The sequence below is a fragment of the Poeciliopsis prolifica genome, unplaced genomic scaffold, assembly GCF_027474105.1.
Source record: "Poeciliopsis prolifica strain line A6 unplaced genomic scaffold, Auburn_PproV2 SCAFFOLD004, whole genome shotgun sequence".
Lineage (NCBI taxonomy): Eukaryota > Metazoa > Chordata > Actinopteri > Cyprinodontiformes > Poeciliidae > Poeciliopsis > Poeciliopsis prolifica.
The window spans coordinates 16966704-16987843 of NW_026562379.1; the positions used below are offsets into that span (position 1 = coordinate 16966704).

At 39.0% G+C, this 21140-nt stretch overlaps 1 protein-coding gene and 2 non-coding genes across 6 annotated transcripts in view; all 3 read left to right on the top strand.

Annotated features, from left to right (window-relative positions):
- The window catches only part of eml2 (EMAP like 2), a 34128-nt gene that overhangs the window by 538 nt on the left and 12450 nt on the right, over positions 1-21140 (top strand). The window contains exons 1-4 of one of the 4 annotated variants that reach the window (XM_055028491.1): positions 671-719; positions 14253-14480; positions 15225-15342; positions 15971-16072. In XM_055028491.1, coding sequence (XP_054884466.1) covers positions 14279-14480; positions 15225-15342; positions 15971-16072 — 422 coding nt within the window. In that variant the 5' untranslated portion in view covers positions 671-719; positions 14253-14278. Of the gene's footprint in view, positions 1-670; positions 720-8350; positions 8637-14252; positions 14481-15224; positions 15343-15970; positions 16073-16793; positions 16904-21140 lie in introns of those variants that run through there. The other 3 variants (XM_055028490.1, XM_055028489.1, XM_055028492.1) reach the window with 3 other exon arrangements.
- LOC129359467 (U2 spliceosomal RNA) lies at positions 1456-1646 on the top strand. Its single transcript, XR_008605902.1, has one exon. It is a non-coding gene; the product is annotated as a U2 spliceosomal RNA (small nuclear RNA).
- On the top strand, positions 2479-2669 carry LOC129359468 (U2 spliceosomal RNA). Its single transcript, XR_008605903.1, has one exon. It is a non-coding gene; the product is annotated as a U2 spliceosomal RNA (small nuclear RNA).

Consider the following 21140-nt stretch of genomic DNA (forward strand, 5'->3'; position numbering starts at 1 on the left):
GAATTAAATTTTGGTTAGTAAGCCCAATTAATCTGAAAACTAATCTTAAAATTAATGTTTTTCTTGTTTCTGTTTGCTTCTAGTATTTGAATTAGAATAAATACATATTTTGATTCGTAAACAGTTAATCTTAAAATAATCAATTTGAAATCAGATACTGTGGTATTGATAATATTTTTATGGTATGTTTTAACTTTGTAAATCAGGGAATTTTAAAATAGAGCAATTTTTGAAATCTATTTTTTTGTTTTTTTTAAATCTATGTTTTTTTTTCCTGTTTATTTCAACCTGTTACGGAGGTAGAAAAAGTGATCAGGTGTCCCTAACTTATCATTTAATAAATAAATCAATTAAACCTCGATTGTAAAAACACCACAAAACAAACAAATAGAAGTTTGTGAATTCCGTGCACTAAAAACTCTTCCGGGTTATGATGATTTATTTTTAACTTTTTTTTGGTTGTGTCAAGCGGCTGAGAGTGTCTTGGCTGCAGGAAATGGTGTCACTAGCGCCCCCTTCATTTCCAGAACGCAATAGTCCCATTTCCATATAAGGTCTGAGACTTACAGTGGTCCGTCCCCGCCCCTTTCCGCAGGCTGCAGCCAAGTGTACTTGAGCGGCTTGGTATGCCGTTTGCGCATGCGCGTACTGAATGGCTAGGTTAATTGATCGGTAGCTTCGCGACAAGGTCAATTTAAGAAGTAAAGCGACGTTTCCTGGTGAGTTTCAGTCTACCTGATGTCTTAAAGTGTGCTTTTTATATGAAAGTAGTTGCTTTCACATTATTACAGCTATAATTACGAGCCAAATGTTTTCGTTGTAGTTTTAATGAGATAAATAAAGTATATATCGGACTGTGTTAGCTTCTCGTAGTGTCGGTCGGTTGGTTGGTTGGTCGGTTGGTTGGAGGTGACGTATTTGGTGTGCATGATACGTCTGGGCTTGTACATTTTTACTGAAGTGTATTATTTAAAGATTGGTGTGAATATTTAACAAATTATAAACGGGTTGGTGTTTAGTGTAAGAGCCTCTCCTCGCTGTTATGAGTCACTACGTCGATATATATATTATTATTTATTGTCATATATTCATTAGTTATGGGTTATAAACTTAATTTAGCTCCACTGGGAATCTGTATTTAAGTAACTGGAATTAAACAGCGAAAAATAAATCGGAACGTACGTTTAGTGTTAAAACCAAATTGGGGGTCGTATTCGCTTCTCCGCTTCCTATTGGACGAAAGCGTACCACGTGGTTTCACGTAAACCCGGATATTTTCCTTTATTTGCCTGATTGAGTTTAATATCCCGCGACATACTAACACTAACATTACCGGGTCATCGTAAAATAAAGTTTCTGTTCCTGCTGAAGCTTTAAATTAGTTTAAAAGTTTCCGAACCGCGAGTTAAACTGAGCTCGGACTGGAAGAAATGGTTTCTTCCCCAGTTAGGAGGCATCGCTTCTCGGCCTTTTGGCTCAGATCAAGTGTAAGTTTCTGTTCTTATCAGTTTAATATCTGATAGTCCTCGACATGGGGACCAAATATTAAATTGATTTTTGGAACAAGGAGCTGGAGTAGAGGCTTGCCTTCTCCAGTTCACGCATTGTCCTGGTATTGCAGTGTCTCCAGGAGCAGTGCACCTCCATTATGCTGTTATATAATAATTCTAAGGAGAAAAGAAATGTATGATAAAGATCTAAGGAAAGTATAGTTTTGTCCAAACAATTTATTTCTTCATGAATTATTTCCTTTCCTTTTGTTTGTTGTTTAGAAATTTATTTGCAAATATGACCGCCATGGCGTAGTTTCTAAACAGGTTGTCATTTTTGCTAATGTTCAATAATGGGACTGAAGTGGAAGTTGCTCAGTCAGCTACAACTGACACATTTCAGAAAAAGAACTTTATACAGACAAATGTATACAATGGATTAATGTTGCTTTCCTTCTTCGTATCAGAGACAATTTGCTTTAAGTTCAGGAATCTTTAAACCTCTTTATCAGAATGACGTTGCAAAGCAAATCCACCTCTGAATGGCTTAAAAAGAAAAGAACAGAATGTTTTTGGAACGACCTAGTCAAAGTCTGTACTTTTCTGAGTGTCATTTTACTTTGGAACCCATTAAGATGGGTGAATTAACACTGCATAGTTCTCATGTGACAACACAAACTTTATTTAAGTAAGTGGAATTAAACAGCGAAAAAAAAAATCGGAACGTACGTTTAGTGTTAAAACCAAATTGGGGGTAGCTTCCTATTGGACGAAAGCGTACCACGTGGTTTCACGTAAACCCGGATATTTTCCTTTATTTGCCTGATTGAGTTTAATATCCCGCGACATACTAACACTAACATTACCGGGTCATCGTAAAATAAAGTTCCTGTTCCTGCTGAAGCTTTAAATTAGTTTAAAAGTTTCCGAACCGCGAGTTAAACTGAGCTCGGACTGGAAGAAATAGTTTCTTCCCCAGTCAGGAGGCATCGCTTCTCGGCCTTTTGGCTCAGATCAAGTGTAAGTTTCTGTTCTTATCAGTTTAATATCTGATAGTCCTCGACATGGGGACCAAATATTAAATTGATTTTTGGAACAAGGAGCTGGAGTAGAGGCTTGCCTTCTCCAGTTCACGCATTGTCCTGGTATTGCAGTGTCTCCAGGAGCAGTGCACCTCCATTATGCTGTTATATGTCAAAATTGTCCAAATTATTAAAAACAGGTTTTCATCAAACAGAATGAAGGTTTTTGGAGCAACCTAGTCAAAGTTTGGACTTTAGTGAGTTTACTTTGGAACCCATAATGGTGGGTGAATTAACACAATGCGTAGTTCTCATGTGACATCACATGTATAGTAACTTTGGCGGCCATCTTGGTAGGCACAGAAACAAACTACCATAACAGTTGCTATGGAGTTGCTATGATAATGACAAACAAGTCATGAGATTAGAACTAGCTCTTCTACCTAAATTATAAACAACTATTACTTGATGACAGTTTTTGAGTATTCTACCTCTGTGAAACACTGAGATAAATATCGGATATTTACTGTAATACTTACTATCAAACTATCAATATGCCGTTGGCTTGTGTTGATAGTTGTTAGCACCTAAATGTTACCAAATCAATTCAGCTTTCTGACTTTTAGCTACACACAGCAAATGTTTGTATGTCTTTCGCTGTGTTGAGCATTTATCTTATCGTTTCTTTTAAAGTCAAAGATCCTTTTTATCTTTTAAATATCTTTTCAAGGTAATAATTTGGATTTATTGTCGTCACAACAAATTACAGTTGATGATGTTTCAAAACTCCAAAATTGCTTGTATTGTTGGGATCGTTAGCTTTGCTATTTTTTCCTTTGTATCGATAAAATTGAAAATATGATTAGATGCAGTTACTGTGTGCTGATTAGTGTTACAAATCACTTTTTTATGTGGCTGCTGCCCTAAAGAATTGTATTAGGAATGGGAAGGAATTCCAAGAGCAGTATTTGTGGGGCTGTTGTTGCTAAGAGAGAGAGACACAGCCACAGTAATATAGTAATAAATAGTTGTTATCATCACGGTTGTTAAGGCTGCCGGTGGTGGAGTTTGTCGTTTCCTTATCCTTCCTGGCATGTTTGCATCTGCAATATCCTGATTCTCATGAAGCATTACATGCAAATGCGTGATGAATTTGGATATTTATCATATCTTTAGTATCAAAGGAGAAGTGTGACAGTTAAATTAGGCATTGGGTTTTGGACTAGCAGAGTAAAATATTCATACCTCTACACACTTCCTCAGTGTTAATCTCTGAGTCGGTACTTTCTAGAACCTCCTTTCACTGCTATGACCCCGGCAGGTATTTATTGTGGTAACGATAAAAGTGAAGATTAAAAAAAATTAATTGAAAATTAATTGCAGTCTCTTCTAGTCAATGTGGCTACTGTGTGAAACATTCACATTTAGATTTCTATTAATATTTCTTGATGCTTTCATGGAACCAACAGTGGAGAAAATAGTAAAAGTAAAAAAAATCTTTTTTTTTTTTTTTGAAGAACAATAATTTGTAAAACTGACTTTTATATTTAGTTTTACATCATGTTATATTATATATCCAGTCATCACAACCTGGATGATTCTTTCATGCATGTTTTAATGCATCAAAGATACACCTAGCTTAATCCCTGGCAATCATTCAGCTGGTTGGACCTAGCCCCGCCTTTGAGGCGCAGCTCCGCCTCCAAACAGCAATTTCCAAGCTTACATCTAACAGAGAAGCCTTCTTTGGCAGCTCCTTCAGACTAGCCAGCAGCAATTAGCAGACACCTGGTGGAACTATGCATCAGCTGAGCTCTTTATAGGAACTACTTCTCAGTACAATGTTGGTAAAACTTTGTGAGCTCCTTATTGTAAGAGGAGCAATGATGGGATGAGTTTCAGAAAGAGCAGGAGTTTTTAAAGAGACAAAAGCCCACTTTCAAGATGTTAAATTACAAAGTCAGATTTGTATCCTATTAAAATTCCCCAAATTACATTGAAGCTTTTGGTTGCAACAAGAAAAAATATGACAAATCTCAAGCTGTCTGAATATTTTTGCAGGGCTCTATATTTGAAACAGATCCATACATGTGACTTTTTATCTTTTCTGTGAAAGCAGAATTGATTTTATAAATGAATCATGCTACACCAGAGCGGAATACAACCTGAATCTTTGAACTTTTAAACCAGAGTGTGTGCCAGTGAGTGTGTGTGTGTGTTTGTAGATTGCTGCTCATTAAAGCCCACAGACGGCCCCGCTGAGCGGCAGGTGGAAGGACAGCGAGGGGTGAAAGTCTGACCGGAGCTGTGATGTTCCAGCACAATTTGATTGGTCAATGTTTAACTTTTAAATTCAGTTGAAGCTCCTGGTTACATATCATATAATAAAAAAAAACTAATATAAATAGTATTTGGCTGAAAGTGTGGAAGAGATGGAGAATATAGAGGGAAAATTGATATTTACTGGCAGTAAAGTGACAGCTGGTCCTGCTGGGGAAGGTCATCTGCCCAACTTAAGCTTCTCAGTTGTATATTTGATTTTATCTAACTGAAACACTGACACATTAAAGAAATAATATGTCTAGTAGCATCAAAAACCTCAGCTGATTTATTCCACAGCAAGGACATCTACAGATGATAATCCTTTTGCATGGTTGATAATCACAATTTGAAAATAAGTCTGTTTAATGGAAATAAACCTATATTTTTTATTTTTAAAAGAGTTGTCGCAAAAAAATATTAGGAAGAGGCAGTTTTCTTTTTTGGTGTTTCCATTCAGAAACTGCAATGGAAACTCCTTTTATTGCATCACACAAGCCACATGATCTTGTGTGATGTTGCCACTGGCGCAAACCACGAAGAAGACAACAGGAAGTAGTTGGAGGATAAAGGTGCAGAACTTTTATTAATGACTTATCGCCTGGACAAACTTATTCACATCTAATTTTAACGAAAACACTACAAATGTGATTTTTTGTTTTTATTTCTTTCTTTACGTGACCAAAACATTGACGACGTTTAACGCACAAAGGAAATGCAGCTAATGGGAGAATTCAAGAGTTGGGACGCCCCTGGACAGGTCACCAGCCCTCACCCCCAGTTTATTGCATCAACAATACACCTAGCTTAATCCGTCTTTACTGTCACTGCTTTTTGTAAATTAAAAAAATATATATATATTTAAAATAAAACACTTATCCTGGTGGGAGGCCAAGTAAAGACTGGTGGCCCGCCAGGCTTATAATGGGGTATACCATGCTACGGATGTCTTTCTAGCTCTTGCGCTCTTAGCATCACGTGACTAAGGAGGATCGTTGGTAATTTTTATGGTCAGACAGCAGTGAAGCAGGGTGGTGTCCCATCAGAACATCAGTTCCTGAAACCACCAAAAAACCCTCAAGCCACTCCGCATGAGGTAAAGAGGTAGTGAGGCCTAAGTGACCCTTGGAGCTCAGAGGCTCATTTCTAGTATCTTCTGGAGTCCCCCAAGGCTCTGATCTTGGTCCCATCCTGTTTGTCAGAATGGATCACCTTTCTAGAAATGTCATATTTTTTACCTTTACATGTGAGCTGTTACATTTGAAATTGTTAAACGTTGAAGGAGTTGCATTAAAGATGTGGAAAATGTGTAGCAGTGGCAAAGCCTCATGTCTATTTTGCTCTGTCTTTACCAACCATCTGTCCTCTGTAACCAGAGACCTTCCACACAGATCAGCTTCTCTCCTCTCACTGTTCTCGTTCACCTGTTAATAATGTTTATAGTTTTATTGCACTCCTGTGGATTATATATTAAAGAATTTTATGGCATTACAGGAACCATTCTCAGATTAGCTCCCCACATTAGACATCCAGGCTGCTTTTTAACACACTTTTAACTCCATCCCTAATTGATGCAACTCTGCGAATTTGGGCTTTAACAGTTTCACTGTCTGTTGCTGGGTTTGATGGTTCCTGTCTCTGAGTTCAAGATGCAGAGTAGGCGTTGAATTTATGTCTTTAATTAGTTAAAACGGAGCAGAAATGTTACTCATGGGTGATGTGCTTTTTTTATTATTTTATACTAAATAAACTTGATTTCTCTTGGAAAAAGGCTGGATGTTTAAATATAAAGAATAAGAGGGAGCAGACACGAAAACACACAAACCCATTACTGTAGAGCATAACGGCACCTGAGAAACACATTTCAGTTTGAAGGGAAAGCTGCAGCCTGCAGAGAACAGACTGTTCCGTCAGATCGATGTGACTGATGACTGAAGCAGTGTGTAGAGTGTTACAGCCGCTAGAGCCGTCCGTCACAGCCCTGTTTGCCAATGGACAGCGCTCACGTGCAGACTGGGACAAAAACAAGACACAAAATGACACATCTTTTATGCTTTGAAAGAGTCTGCTGTCAGTTTAGGCATCAGGCATTTTTATCCAAAGAAATAAGGACTTATTGATTATATGTTTTTGTGAACCACAGACACACAAAACGTCTCACTATCACAACAGTTGTGTTTTTTAAACATATTCTTTGTTTTTCTCTAAAAAGCATCAGCTTCCTTACCTGCATTGAAAGTTAAATTTGTCTCTGCTTACACCTGCTGCAATTACAGTTTGCTGCGCAATAAATTGTTCGCTGTAATTATTGTGATAAACAATAATATTGTGGTTTTTAGACCATTTTCCGTTAATTTTATTAGAAAATCAGAATAATGCGGGTTTTAACTTCTCAAAGACCAATAAACACTTAATGCTGAAATTTGAAATAAAACCTAGCGACAAAAAACAGCAAATGGAGCAAAAATAAAAACCTAAAACGACCAAAACTATAAATAAAATGGATTGTAATGTCTCTGACAAAATTACCCTTCTAAAAATATCAATCATCAGAATGGAAATTATTGAGTTAATGCCAAGGGTTATAATAGTTTTAGGTATTTAATTGTAGAGTCGGTTTATTTCATTTTGACTTTTTGTTTGTCTAATTCATTTAGCTTTAATTAGTTTGTAGTGTGTTTGCTAGTTTTCATTTATTAGTTGAATATCATTTAATTTTAGCTTAGTTTTTATTAGTTGTATTAGTAGTCTGTTTCTCTTATGTCAGATTTAAAAAGTCACTTTTGTGTTGTGATTATACATAGATTGGATGAGGAATAATCAACGGATGTTAACATTTTCCAAAAATTTATTAAATTATTGATCAACAGACTCTGGTGTTTTCTCCCAATTTTTTCTGTTGCCATTTTGCAGAAGAGCTTAAGCTCGAAAGGCTCATGAATAGATTAATAAACAAAAAAAATCAAAGGATTTGATATCTATAATTTCATTTTTTTAGTTTTATAAACGCACAGTGAGGTTGTAGTTTGTATGAGTTAACAGAAATGTTTTTGTCATTTTGTTAGTCTTAGTTCACGATAATAACCTTGATCATGCAATTAATTGATTGTTTTGGCATGCTCAGTCTGGAGCTTACCAAACTAAACAGGGAAAATCTGCTTTATGCTTTGAATTTCATCACTTCTTTGTGATTTAAGCTGCAGAAATCCACTTCCTGTTGATGCACAATGAAGACAAACGGGATCTCTTTAGCCATTTGGTTTAACATGGCGTCTTGTAATGATATTTTCATCAGGAAAAGGCTGCATGTGTCCGGTGTGGTGCCTAACCTTTTCTGTGAGGGTGTCATTAATCATGCAGTGTGACTCTGCAGTATCTCTTCCTGGCGGTGCCTGGCCGTACAGATGCTGATGCAGTGTGTGAACGTGGCCGTGAGCCAGGCTCCGCCCCACCACCCTCTGCTCTCCCTGCCTTTAGTTAATGAGACACGGGGAAGAGAAAGGATGCAAGGAGGATGAAGAGGGAAATCTGGGGGGAGGGAATGGTAGGAGGAAGAGGGAGTGGTCCAAGGGACTGAGGAGGAAGTAGAGATAGAGGAGGGAGTGGTTCATCTGGAGAGGTGTGTGTGTGTGTGTGTGTGTGTGTGTGTGTGTGTGTGTGTGTGCGTGTGTGTGTGTGTGGAGATGGGAGGGAGTCCATGAGCTTGTAGTTGGGGAAAGTGACTGGGGTTGACTGAGCATCTGTTCGCTCTCTGGACTGACTGACAGGAGGAGTGACTAGAAAATCGCCGTCGGCTGGATGGCAGGTAGGCAGCTCCACCTTCATCCTCCGTTCACAGCATGAATATTTCACCACCTTCAATTTTCTGATTGCCCCCCGGCCTGCACCGGCCTCCATCACTCAGCGCTTCATCAGCCGTGTCGTTCCGCCTGTCTTCCCCCACCTCGCTCTCTCATTCATCCCTTTCTTTGTCTCCCAGCTCCCCTCCTTCCCTGCTTCCTCAAACCAGCCATGTGTCTGAATCAGCCTCACGTCAGCTGACTCTTAAATACCGCTACCGTGTTGTTTAAATGGAAATCCTGCTGAAAGGGAAGTTGGTCCATGCGAGTCCTGTTGGCGGCTGAATATGAAGTCGATGTGACCTCTGTTAGCAGGGGCAGTAATGCAATACCACTGACTTGCACCCACTGTGACTCTGTGGGTTTTATGGTAATTGAAGGACAAAGATGAATAGCATCGCTGCTGTAGCTCCTCCAAACAGATGGAGGGTATGAAGGTGAACCCTGCTGCTTTCATCCTGCTTTCTTCTGAACCTGTAAGAAATGAGACATTACCTCATAAACACGAGTTTACACGGAGAAAACTGAAAGATTTTGAAGAGATTTAAATTAGAAAATCTGAGCTAATATAAAAAGTGATTTAATTTACAAAAGAAACAAAATATCCATCTGAACAACCAGTCCCCGTGTAAAAAAGCAAAACAAAAGCATAATTCCCCCCCTAAACTTTATGACTGTGTGTGTAACGCTTGGGAATAACTCTCAATGATTGACTTCTTGCCCTCTTTTCCTTGCAGAATTGATTTTGCCAGTGGATTTCTGTTTAAGGTCATGCTGCTGCAAATTGTGTCCAGTTCCAAGATGAAAACAACTTCCAAGCCACAAAAATTAAATACACAATCCCATCTTGTCGCCAAGACATTTGGGAAAATATTTTGTGGACAGATCCTGTTTGGTGTGTTGTAAAATCACACCAAACAAAAACTCGCAAAAACTTATTTTTATCTACTTTCTAGTGCAAATACTTTAGTCCACCTGAAATAAGACAAAACTCATTTACATGTGATTTTTCAGCAAGAAATATCAGCTGGTATTAAGTAAATAATTGCAAGTTCCACTTACAACACTTGGACCTTATTATGTAAAATTTACTTTATTAAACTTTTAAGTCATGTTTTAATGTTTTCTGTTGTCAAAAACATAATTGGTGTCTTCTTTTGATTATTTTATGCATGGTTGAGCAGCAATCAAATCTTCAGCTATTCCAGGTGCCTAAACGCTTGCTCTGACCAAGCGCCGTCTTCCACTCAGCTCCTCTAGACTAGCGGCAGCAGTAGTTAACAAACACCTGGTTGCAGTACATGCAACCTACTTCTCATCCAACGCTCCTAAAAAATGGCTGTAAACGGCATAACGAGGAGCACTGTTGTGATGTATTGAAAAGAGCAGGAGCTTCTTAAAGAGACAGAGTCCCAATTTCAAGACCTCAAATTACAAATGAAAATTTTCCTTAAGTTATTTTTTTATATCTGCAGCATTTCAGTAACAACAGAAGGTATCATAGTTACTTGATTGTGCCCTAAAATGGGACCGTGTGCCTGAAAAATGCACAATAATGATGCAAAACAAATTAGCGAGTCCAGGTGACGACTCACAAAACCAAAAGTGGAAGCTCTAGAGCGGTACACTCAAAGTCCAGACTTAAATGTCATTGACATAATAAGAAATGAGCTACAACAGACTAAATAATAATTCTCTCATCAAGAGTGGGCTTTGATTCCTTCACAATGTAAAACATTAATAGCCAATAATCATAATTGCATGATGGTTCCTTTCACAACCACTTTTTAGATTTTGGGGGAAATTAATATTTCACATCCAGCCAGAAACTTCAAAAATAATATCCTGGGCATATTTTTCTACTTTATCGGTGCCACTGAATCCCTTCTGTTTTTGAAGGATGCAGTTCATTTCTAACAGGTTCTTATTTACTGCATCATGACATTTTCACACATCCAGTGATTAAAACTGAAATGTGCTTTAAATCTTGGATCTTTTCTCTCTTGTTGCTCTAAAACACATTTTGCTCATTTTTTACTGCTGTATATTAAAGGAGGTTCTTGTGTAGTTTAAAATGTTTCACAGTATTTTCACCCTGAATTGATGAAACAGACTTTCGTAATGATTTGTTTTTACATTCTGTGTTTGGTGAAGGTTACATTTCAGCTGAAATCAGTTGATTTTTAAAACAATCCGTCTCACCGTGTTTGCTGTGTGCCGCCTGTGTGTCTAATTTTTACTGCAGCCTCAATAAACACGACGTTTCTCTTCTTAGTTCTCACTCATGATCTCCTCCCACCAACATTCTGTCCACTTCCTCATCAGTTTCATTTCATTTTCATAAAATGGCGGTTTTCTTGTTTCTAACTCCTCCAGAAACTGTTAGGAAAGCGATGTGATCAATTGGGTTTTCCACATAATTATTTGAGGCGTTTCTGGATGTAATTTGTGAGATAAATTACAAATAAGCCACAGAAAATTAACAAAAGATGTTTCTCTTTAAACCAGTAGCTATTTAACATCCAAGGCCTCTGGTTAGAAACAAAAGCTTGATGAGAACTTATTATTCTGTTTACTACCAGAAACGGTTTGGAAACACATGGATTTAATTGGATTTTCAACTTAATTTGTGGTGTTGTTTTGATGTAATTTGGGAATAAATGACAAATGGGTATCTCTCAATGTAAAAAAGGTATTTTTCCTTTGCCTGCTAGCTGTTTAAACTATTGTTCAGCGCTTCCTATTAGAAACAAAATGAAAGTGTGATGAGAAGTAAAGATCATGCAGCGTTATTCTGGTCACTTCTGCCATGCAAATCTCTCCTGAGGCTGATAATTGCATGTAAATCAGAAGTTTGATTTCCCTGCAGCCTTTTCCTGCCTCATTTGGCAGTGAAATGTGTTACTGTAGAACTAACAGAGCTTTATACGTTGCAGTGGCGAAAATAATTAACTCCACTTTATGGTTTTATATAAATTACAAAGATAAAAAGCGTTTTTATCTTTGTTTTGTTTGTTGTGCAGCTAACCCAGTTGAATAGGAAGGTTTTTTTTTACTTTTATTAATTACTTTAAAGTAAGTAGTCCTGCAACTTTTTAATCAAGTTCAGTTCTAGACTTTGACTAGACCATTTCAAATGCCTTGCCAAATGCTTTTATGGGTAGAACATTTTTGTTTAAATTAGAAATGTACATACTGATTTCTTCTACAGTTGCGACGTTATTACTGCTCTCGATATGTCGCTGTCTTGGAAAAAAAACTTTATTTACTGGGAAGAATGAACTGATAATGAAGGTTTCTGAGCAGCTGTTATATTTATGTTTTCAGTGAAGATGTTTTTTCTTCTCTTTCCAACCGAAACTCCTTTGAGCCAGGTTTGATTTATGGACAGAGGAACCAATTAACCAGAGAAACTTAGTTAAACTTCCTGCAGGAGAGCGATGGGTGGAAAGTGTCGCATATGTGACTGATAAGACACAAAAGGAGAATTGTGTGTGTTAAGTTTCATTTCTTCTTCTCTCTTGTTTTTTTTTCTCAGACGCTGCGATTTACTCTGATTTTCTAAATGAAATATCTCAAGACAAATGCACATTTCTCTGATTCAGTTTATTGCTCACTCCCAAAACAAACAAGATTTTTCCTCAATAGTTGCTCTTTCAACAAATCTCTTTGAGTGTGTAGTTGATCCGATGAATTGTTTCGCACAAAATGAGCTATAAAGTGTTGCAGATTATGAAATGCATTTTTGTTTATTATTGGAGTTTGTTTAACAGAAAAGAAAACTCATTTTGCACAATTTTTTTTTCCAAATAAGGCTTCAGCTAAAAGTTATTTGCAAAAATAACAACACAAAAAACACATTTCATTGCAGTTTAAGTACTTTCATGTTCTGCCAGAATTGCCTTTGTGTTTATCTGTAAAGTAAAATGTTTTGTGGTTCGTAGCAGGCTGTAATCCGGCGATGTGGGTCAGATGAATAATCTCCAGAAGTCAGTTTGCCTTTGGTAATCTGACCAGCTTTCAGCGCTTCCTGCCATGATGGCAGATGATTGTGCTGGAATGGGTTTAAAACAAGAGCGGCAAAGTAAAAGACGGTTAGGTTATTAGAATCAAAGTCGCCAGGAAACTAATTAATATTTAACTTTTTTGGTGAGATCTTTTGAAAAATATTCAGCATGGATGGACGTCTGTCGTGGATCTGCTGGTCCTTGCAGCAGTTTAGAGAGGACCAGCTACCCCTACAGTTATGAATGTAGACTGTGAGACGAAGCTAAAGTACCTGGAAATAACACCTGCCTGCACAAGGAGAACATTCAAACTCCATGCTGATCGCTTCATCTCGAGAAATGTTCCCTGATTTCAAAACTTTGGCTGAAGTGGTGCTTGTAATTCCAGTTTCCAGATCAATTCAGTTGATCAATCAGATCAGGAGAAAGTTGTCACTGAGGCTACAATCAGTGGTATTTTTCGCTGAAGAGACACATTTACATGTATCCATCTGCTTTATGTGGATTTTCTTCTTAGCTTGTTGAATATTAAACCAAATTAAAATTAAATGAAATTAAATATGTTATTTTATTTTATTTTAAGTTCAACCGGTGGATGAAACTAAAGCTGTAGGCTTTCTTTTCCTCTGAAGTATCTGGAAACCTGAGTCAGAATAAAACATGTCATGAACCTGAGATTTTACATAAACATAAAAATCTGGTTTCATCATCCAGAAAAATGAAACTGGGCCATCAGTTGATTCAATTTTAGTTCAGTAAGGTCACGATCACTTGTTAGAGCCTTCGTACGTTTTGCTCATACGAATGACTCAAAGTCTTCTGGAGAGAAATGTTGACAGCACAAATATTTTTTGGAAGTTGTGTTTGGCTCCAGCTCTCTCCCACCGTGCTCTTGTGTGAGAAACAATTCAGATTCTTCTTTTTCTTTTTTTATTGCAACCACAGTGTTGCATTTCCAGTCAAATGGAAATGATAAACAACAACTCGGGTAAAATTAGCCTTCCTGTATTTACTCCTAGATTGCAGAACAAAATGGACCATTGGTGAAAAAATGGCGCCCTCCATGGGTGGAAATTATAACAAAAAATGTACATTTTTGAAGTACAGTGAGTTTTGGTGTATAACAAACAACATTTTTTTAGTTAATAGGGAAATTACAACATATTTAGGCCAACATGGTGAACTAATCCGTTAAAACTGGTTCACACTGTTCCTTAGCAACACAACATTTTCTCACATTAAACTAGTTCACTTAAATTTTTAATTCAGGAAGGAAACAAAGCATTGTTTTGTTTCTGCAGCTGCGACTCGGATCGTTTTCCCATCCTTCCTTCTTCATGTCTGGTTCAGACTCACTCTCCCTAAATAATTCAAACTGGTTCACCAATGGAAACTCCTCCAGCCAAAAAAGATGACTTTATGTCATTTGAAGTGTTTGTTTTTGCGTTTGTTCGTCGTTATTGTTGTCCAGTATGAAGCCACCATTATATGTTCACTTCTACACTCCCTCCCCCTCATTTTTGCCACAGTTTTGATGAAAGCGTGATTTATCTTTGAGTCTGACCGTCTCTCCAGATGACACGGTGTCGGCCAGCAGCAACATGGACATGGAGGACAGAGTGTCCCACCTGGAGCAGAGGCTGCAGCTGCAAGAGGACGAGATCCAGCTGCTGAAGGCGGCTCTGGCCGACGCTCTTCGTCGCCTCGGTTACTGCGAGGAGCAGAGCCACGGGCCGCATGCAGGGGGCGCTCACGCTGGCAGGAGGCCGCTTACCGCTGCTGCCCCAACACCGTCCACCAAGGGTAAAGACTGCTTTTTTAATTTCTGAAAATATGTAATAAGAAAAGGCATCTTAAAGGGGCAGCATCATGTAAAATCAACTTATTTACATTATGTTATTGTAATATTGCTTCATCAAAAACATACATGGAGTGTCGCTTTGCTTGGGTGGACCTAGCCCCGCCTTCGAGATGCTGATCCTCCTCGTAGCTGCAGTTCCCAAGCTTCCAAACTCTGAGACTTCCCCACTCTGCTCCTTCAGACTAGCCAGCAGCAATTAGCAAACACCTGGTGGAAGTGCTGAGCTCATCACAGGAGCTACTTCTCAGTGAAACTCTGGTAAAAAATGTTGTCAAACGGTTAATAGAGGAGCCATGTTTTGGTGTTTAACAGCAGGATTCTCTTAAAGAGACAGAGACCCAATTTCCAGCTGTTAAATTACAAAGTAAAATTACTTTTAAGTAATATTTGATATTTAGATAGTATTTTCAACTGAAGTTAACATATTGATTGTCATAAAATGGTGATGTTAGAAACAGTGTTTCCATTCATAAAGAAAATCTTTACAGATTCAGTCACATTTTTACAGCTTCTTTGTTTCTTCTTAATCATTTTCAGCCTGTTTTAAAAGAAAACTCCTACTATTAAGCCTGACTAAAGATTGTTTTCTACATAAATTCTCAATAATCCATCACTGCTGAAGCTGAATTTGTTATTTTTCTGAGCCGGTTAGTGACGCTGGGTGTCACCGATGTGTCGCCTTCCAGTGCGTCAGCTCCTGCAGGCTCTTCCCTCCAGGCCTCTGAGTAACGGCTACGTTCAACAGAAACGCCTCCTGTCGTCGCCGTCGTCGCCAAAGAAAGAGGTGCTGCAGTCCATCAAGAGGTAGGATGGGAAACTTTAACTAGGCCAAAAGGCTCCGTGTGGGTTCTCCAGTTTTTGAAAAATTAAAATACAGCATATGGAAAAAACAAAACTGTTTTTTCTTTTTTTTATTCAATTTCTCTTTCTTTTTTTTTCTTTTTTGTATCTTTTTTTGTTACTTTGTTTTTGTTCCTGCTTTGTATCTTTCTTATATTGTTTCTCTTTGTCTTTTTGTTGCTTTCCTTCTTTCTTTCTGTTGTTCTTTCCTTCTTGCCTTTCTTGCTTTCTTTTCCATATTAACACCACATTTGATTGTGATTTATTTTAGTTATGAATTTAAAGAATAAAAATGTATATGTGTGTTTTTACTAAGACACTAAGCCTTTTTAAAACTCTTCACTTTTCAGATTGAGTGTGGAATTGATTTTAAAATGGTATTAATCTAGCTCAAATCATCACTTTGATTCAGCTCCAGTCAAATTTTCTTATCTAACTTTCTTATTGCGTAATCCAAAACATAAAGTTTTTAGCATAAATATGAGCAGCAACACTTATTTCCTGTTTCATCAAATTTGCTTTAAATCATAATTTAAAGCCCTGAAGCTCTGGACATTCAGGTCTGTTGTGTTTTTGTTTTTCCCGCCTGCAGGAAGAGCATGTCCACAGAAAGACTTACCCTGGTCCGCAGAGAGATGGCAGCAGAGAGTCGGAGTCGGACCACGTCCTCCAGCAGCTCCTCTGGTGGGAAAAGGTAACTTCTGCTGCTGCTGGTGAAAACTGTTTCTGAGCCACCAACCGGATAACACACACAACAATTACATTTATAGTTTATTTATTATTGAAAAGAACAAACATAAATGAACAAGCTGAATAGAGATCTATATACTCAGTATGGTTTGTTGTGTCTTTATGAGTCAGCAGACATGAATATTGAAATAAAAATAAACTAAAAGAGGGTGTTTTGTTTGACATAAAAGCTAAATTATTTAAGATAATAAACTAGAAGTCTGTGGAAAGTGGTAAATCCAAACATTTTAATTAAATAAACTGCAGGTGATTAACTTGAACTAGTTTTTTCATAATTATTGTTTCCACAATAAATACAACAAAGTATTGACACAATTTTAATTTCATATTGCCAAAAATAAACATAAAGCTTTAAACTTTGTCACATTAAAACCAATGAAGTTTGTAACATGTATAAATGTGTGTCTGATGGTTAAAATGATTTAATGTAGCATCACTTAAAAACTGTTTTCCTCAGGTTGAAGTAAACATAGTGATGAATTCGTATCCTCAGGTAAATGTGACTTTTTGGTCCCATTCTGCTGCCGTTTCTGCTGAGGGGTCAGATTTCCTTCCTGGTAAAGAGGTGTGGTTACTGTGTAAGATGTGGGGGCGTGGCTTTGGGCTGTAAGCTGCCCTCTGATTGGCTGCGATTGGCCTCCAAGCTGAGCTAAAAGTTTGCAGAGAGAAGGAGGAAGTGTGCGTCTGTGCGGCTGCTGAACGGGACACAAACGGCTCTGCAGGAAGCTGGAAGCGGCTCTAACGGGAAAACGGCAGACATGAAGCGATCCTCCAGGTAAACGCCAACAGCAGCACTTCAGAGAGCCGCTTCCCGCTGGTTCTGATCCACTTCAGACGGGTTTTCACTCACATTTGAATGCGTTATAGATTTGTAAGCCGGAGGTTTTAGTTGTCACGCGAACAGCTGGATGTGGTCGGGTCTCTGCGTGCAACGCGGTGGGGAGGGGCAGCAGCACAAACCGACTGCAGATGAAACGAGTCAATAAGACTGTTTGGTGTTTCTTTAATGTTTTCTCTTCACATAAAAACTTCTGTTTGGCCAGTTACAGCAACCAGTTGTCTCCAGATGTAAAAATCGAATAAGGAAAGAACAGTGGTCATTATGGTAACCAGCCGCAGCTCCTTCCTTGTTCATATTCGGTTTTACCTGAGGAACACCTGGAGAGTCGGAGCGCTGCAGAGGGAGTTTGGCTTTGGAGCAGAGTCATAATTACGCTTATGAACGCAGCATGTGCTGAAATCGATGATATTTCCTGCTTAACATGCAGCGAACTGGGCTGAGTTTCTCCGACCGCGCTGCCCTGCATGCTTTAGACGTCTCTGTTCAGAACAAAAACCTGGTTCAAATTATTTCACCACACATTCTACTTCATTTAGTATTAAATAAAACTTATTTTAAATCACTGGAATCATTTTGTGAGCAAGGAATCTTATTCAGCTGTTTTCAGACGTGATAAATCCTGCAGGATTTTCTAACATTTTGTATAATTTGCGCTTTCTGAGTGAAACTGTGCTGAAAACGTGTTGATAAAATCGACGGCTGCAGTACTTAAGTCATAATGGATCAGGCGATGGATGACCGCTCCCATCATCCCGCATTTAAAGGATGCAACAAACCATTAGTGGGGTAGAAATGTCCATTTCCTCCCTGCGGCTTTGACTGCACCAACAGTTTCTCACAGCTTTGTTTTCCGACCTTTTTAGTTTGAGTAATCCCTTTAAGAAAAGCCAATCCGAAGAACGAGAGGATAAAAAAAGACTGGAAATATTCTTTAACGCAAAGTCAAATGGCTCAGAAAACTTAAAATGAAACATGGAAGCTGAAATGAAAAAGTTAGACAAGATGTCATAAATTATCCTGACTGTTTTCGGGTTCAGGTTTCATTTGTGGATGGTGACCAGCAGGGATCAGTTGTCTTTAATTTAAGCAGAGCACATGAACTTTGACCTGCTCATCTAAGAAGTTTGAGTTTTTTGGGGATTTTTTTATTCCTAATTTTGGCAGGCTTGTTGAAATAAAACTCTCTGAACTGGTTTCGCTGCTTCAGGGCTGAAAACTGAAATAACTGACATGTTTACAGCAGAAATATGGTACGGCAAGCTGTTTGAACATATAATCAAACCACACTTCCAACAGCTAATTGAACTAAAAGTCTTAAAATAGCACCATATTTTATTTGAAGGCATGTTGAGTCTCTATGAAGACATTTTCCACCACCTTAAATACAGATCTGTATTTAATGATAAAACTGCCTTCCATATGGTGCAGCGGTTTAAAGAAACCTTTAAGATTTTACCAGCAGGTTTTATTTTTGTCCTTTAGTTTAACATGCACCACAAATCTGCTGTTTTTTCTTTTTTATGGTGATTGCTGCCCTTATTGTTGGCTCCTCTGAACTTTAAACCAGCAGCCATTTTGTTTCTGCTTGACGTTTGTTCATCAGAAACGTGTAGCTCTGGAGAAACGTACACAGGATGATTACCGCGTTCCCCTGGTGCATCCTTGCAGCTCGTCCGTCTCCCCTGTGTGTTTTCCAAGCGCAGCCATCCAGGCGGAAAACGTTCTGCATGTTAATGAAGGTTCTGTTTGTTCATCTCCCCCTGGAAACCAGGAGACTCACTCACGTCTCACAGCGGAGAGGTTTTAGATGTGCCGGTGTTTACAGTGTTTTTCTGCCAGTTTCCCAGCCAGCTCTGCTCTAATTACGGAGTCAGCCGTGGCCTTTGATTGGCTGCAGCCGCGCCACGCCTCGTCTCCCTGCCACAGCGACATGCAAACAACCGGGCCTTTATGTGGCTGGTTAAAAGAGCCGACACCCAGCCTGCTGGCCTCCACCGGACCAGAACCAGATCAGACATCTGCTCTCTGATCTGCTCTCTGATCTGCGCCTCATATTGAAACAGGCTTACATCTTCTTTGACTCAATAAAGGAGACCTATTGTGCTTCCCTGAACAGGTTAGAAAAGGTCTATTCAAAACCCTCATTGCACTTTTTGTAAAAAATTGTTCTTGAATAAAAGATTTCAGCCGGTTTTGTTCTGCCTTCCTTTCAGATTTTAGACGTTTTAGAGCGCCCTGTCCCTTTAAATCTAAACAAGCTGCTGCTGGCCACAACCCCAACCCAACGTTTAAACCCGAACGTGAAAATGGCTGCAGGCAGATGTACAATTAGACAAACACACATCTTTGAGAAGCATTAGTAGCGCCTCCTGCACAGCCAACAAGAATGCAGCAAGTGGTTTCTGGATGGTCAGTCAACAAACACTCGTCTTTTCCAGCAGCCATTGTACAGCGGTAAAACCAGCTGACCAGCCGTGCTGGAGCTCTTCTGCTATGTAAAGGACTGGGCTTCGCTGGGGTTGCTAGGTAACAGGCAGTTCCTGCTGATTTGTGACGTTACATTTTGTAGGTTTTATAAACTGCTTGTTTTCCAGACACCAAAAAACATTTACTTGCAGCCAAAAACTTGGTTTTATTTCTACTTTTAAATTTTTTTTTAAGTGCTTCACCTGTTTTTAGAAGCAGTTGAGACCCAAATGGGCATGCAAAACTTATTCTGCATTCGCTCATCAGCCTTCACACAATGTTTTCAGAGTTCCTTCTTTACTAGTGTTTCCTTTCCTATGTCCTTCCCAACCGGGTTGGTTTTTCTGTCTCCACACCTCTCAGTTTTTGGGTTAAAACTTCTTCCCTTATGCAGGCAGTCTGTGTGTCATCACTTCTTCTGTGGCTGCGGCTGATTTGGTTGACGGCTCGTCCTGCCAGTCAGCAACCAGCGAAATGCTCAAACCGCAGCAGCTCTGGCCGGCTGACTGACGGCTGATTCAGGAGCAGCAGAGCACAGAGTTCGGCTGAATCGCTGTAATTTTGCATTTAGCAACACAGATTACCAACATAAACGTGCAGAGCTTTGCTCTCGTTACATTTGGGCTCATGCTGTGCGTCATCTTCTCTTTCTATGGGTACAACAGCATCTCTGTATTCTGTGTCATAATTGATCAAAATTCATTCTTTTATTTTTAATGGGAACATTGGAGCACAAAACCTTCAGTGTTTTCTCTTTTTATCAAAAGAGATCGAAGCCTGAGGACAGGAGAGAAAAAGTTTCAAAACAGATCAGTCTTAAAACAGGAATGTAACTTTTATAAGAAAAAATTGTTTACATATTCCTCGAACAGCGCATACAAGAGCATGATTGACATCACTAAGATGTTGAGATAAATCAATCATGTGATAAATTAAAATGAGCTCAATAACTTTGCACGATTTATGTTTTTTCTCTTTTTTCCATCTTTTACCATAAACTGGATGGTAAAATTTTTCAGCCTGGTGTTTTTCTGAAAGACTTCATTTCATTAAAATGTCGTCCAGCTCAGCTTAATTTAAAGTTTAATGACCTTTGAGGATGTGTTCTTGCTTTATTATTATGCCATTATATTCCTTGAACATTTTAATAAGTTAGGTTTTTTTTAAAGAAATAATTTTTGTAAAGGTGGATGCTAGCTGTGTGTGCTAATAGATTATTTCCAGTGTTTTTAATACATTTTTAAAATCTGTGGCTGTGTTTCATCAGAGCTGCGACTTTATGCTCCAAACACCTGCAGTGGTCTGCAGCCTGTCCGGCGGGTCTGCAGCCTGTCCGGCGGGTCTGCAGCCTGTCCGCCGGGTCTGCAGCCTGTCCGCCGGGTCTGCAGCCTGTCCGCCGGGTCTGCAGCCTGTCCGCCGGGTCTGCAGCCTGTCCGGCGGGTCTGCAGCCTGTCCGGCGGGTCTGCAGCCTGTCCGCCGGGTCTGCAGCCTGTCCGCCGGGTCTGCAGCCTGTCCGCCGGGTCTGCAGCCTGTCTGCCGGGTCGGAGCCGCAGCAGCTGATATCTTTAATCTAATCATTTATTCACGAGTTCTGCAGCTGATCGCTGAGCTCCACTTCATGTTTCTGCTGACTCCCATGTTTTCTCTCGCTGTCAGGTCAAATTAAGTAGTGAGGGTCGAAGCCTGGAGAGGAAATGATGTAGCG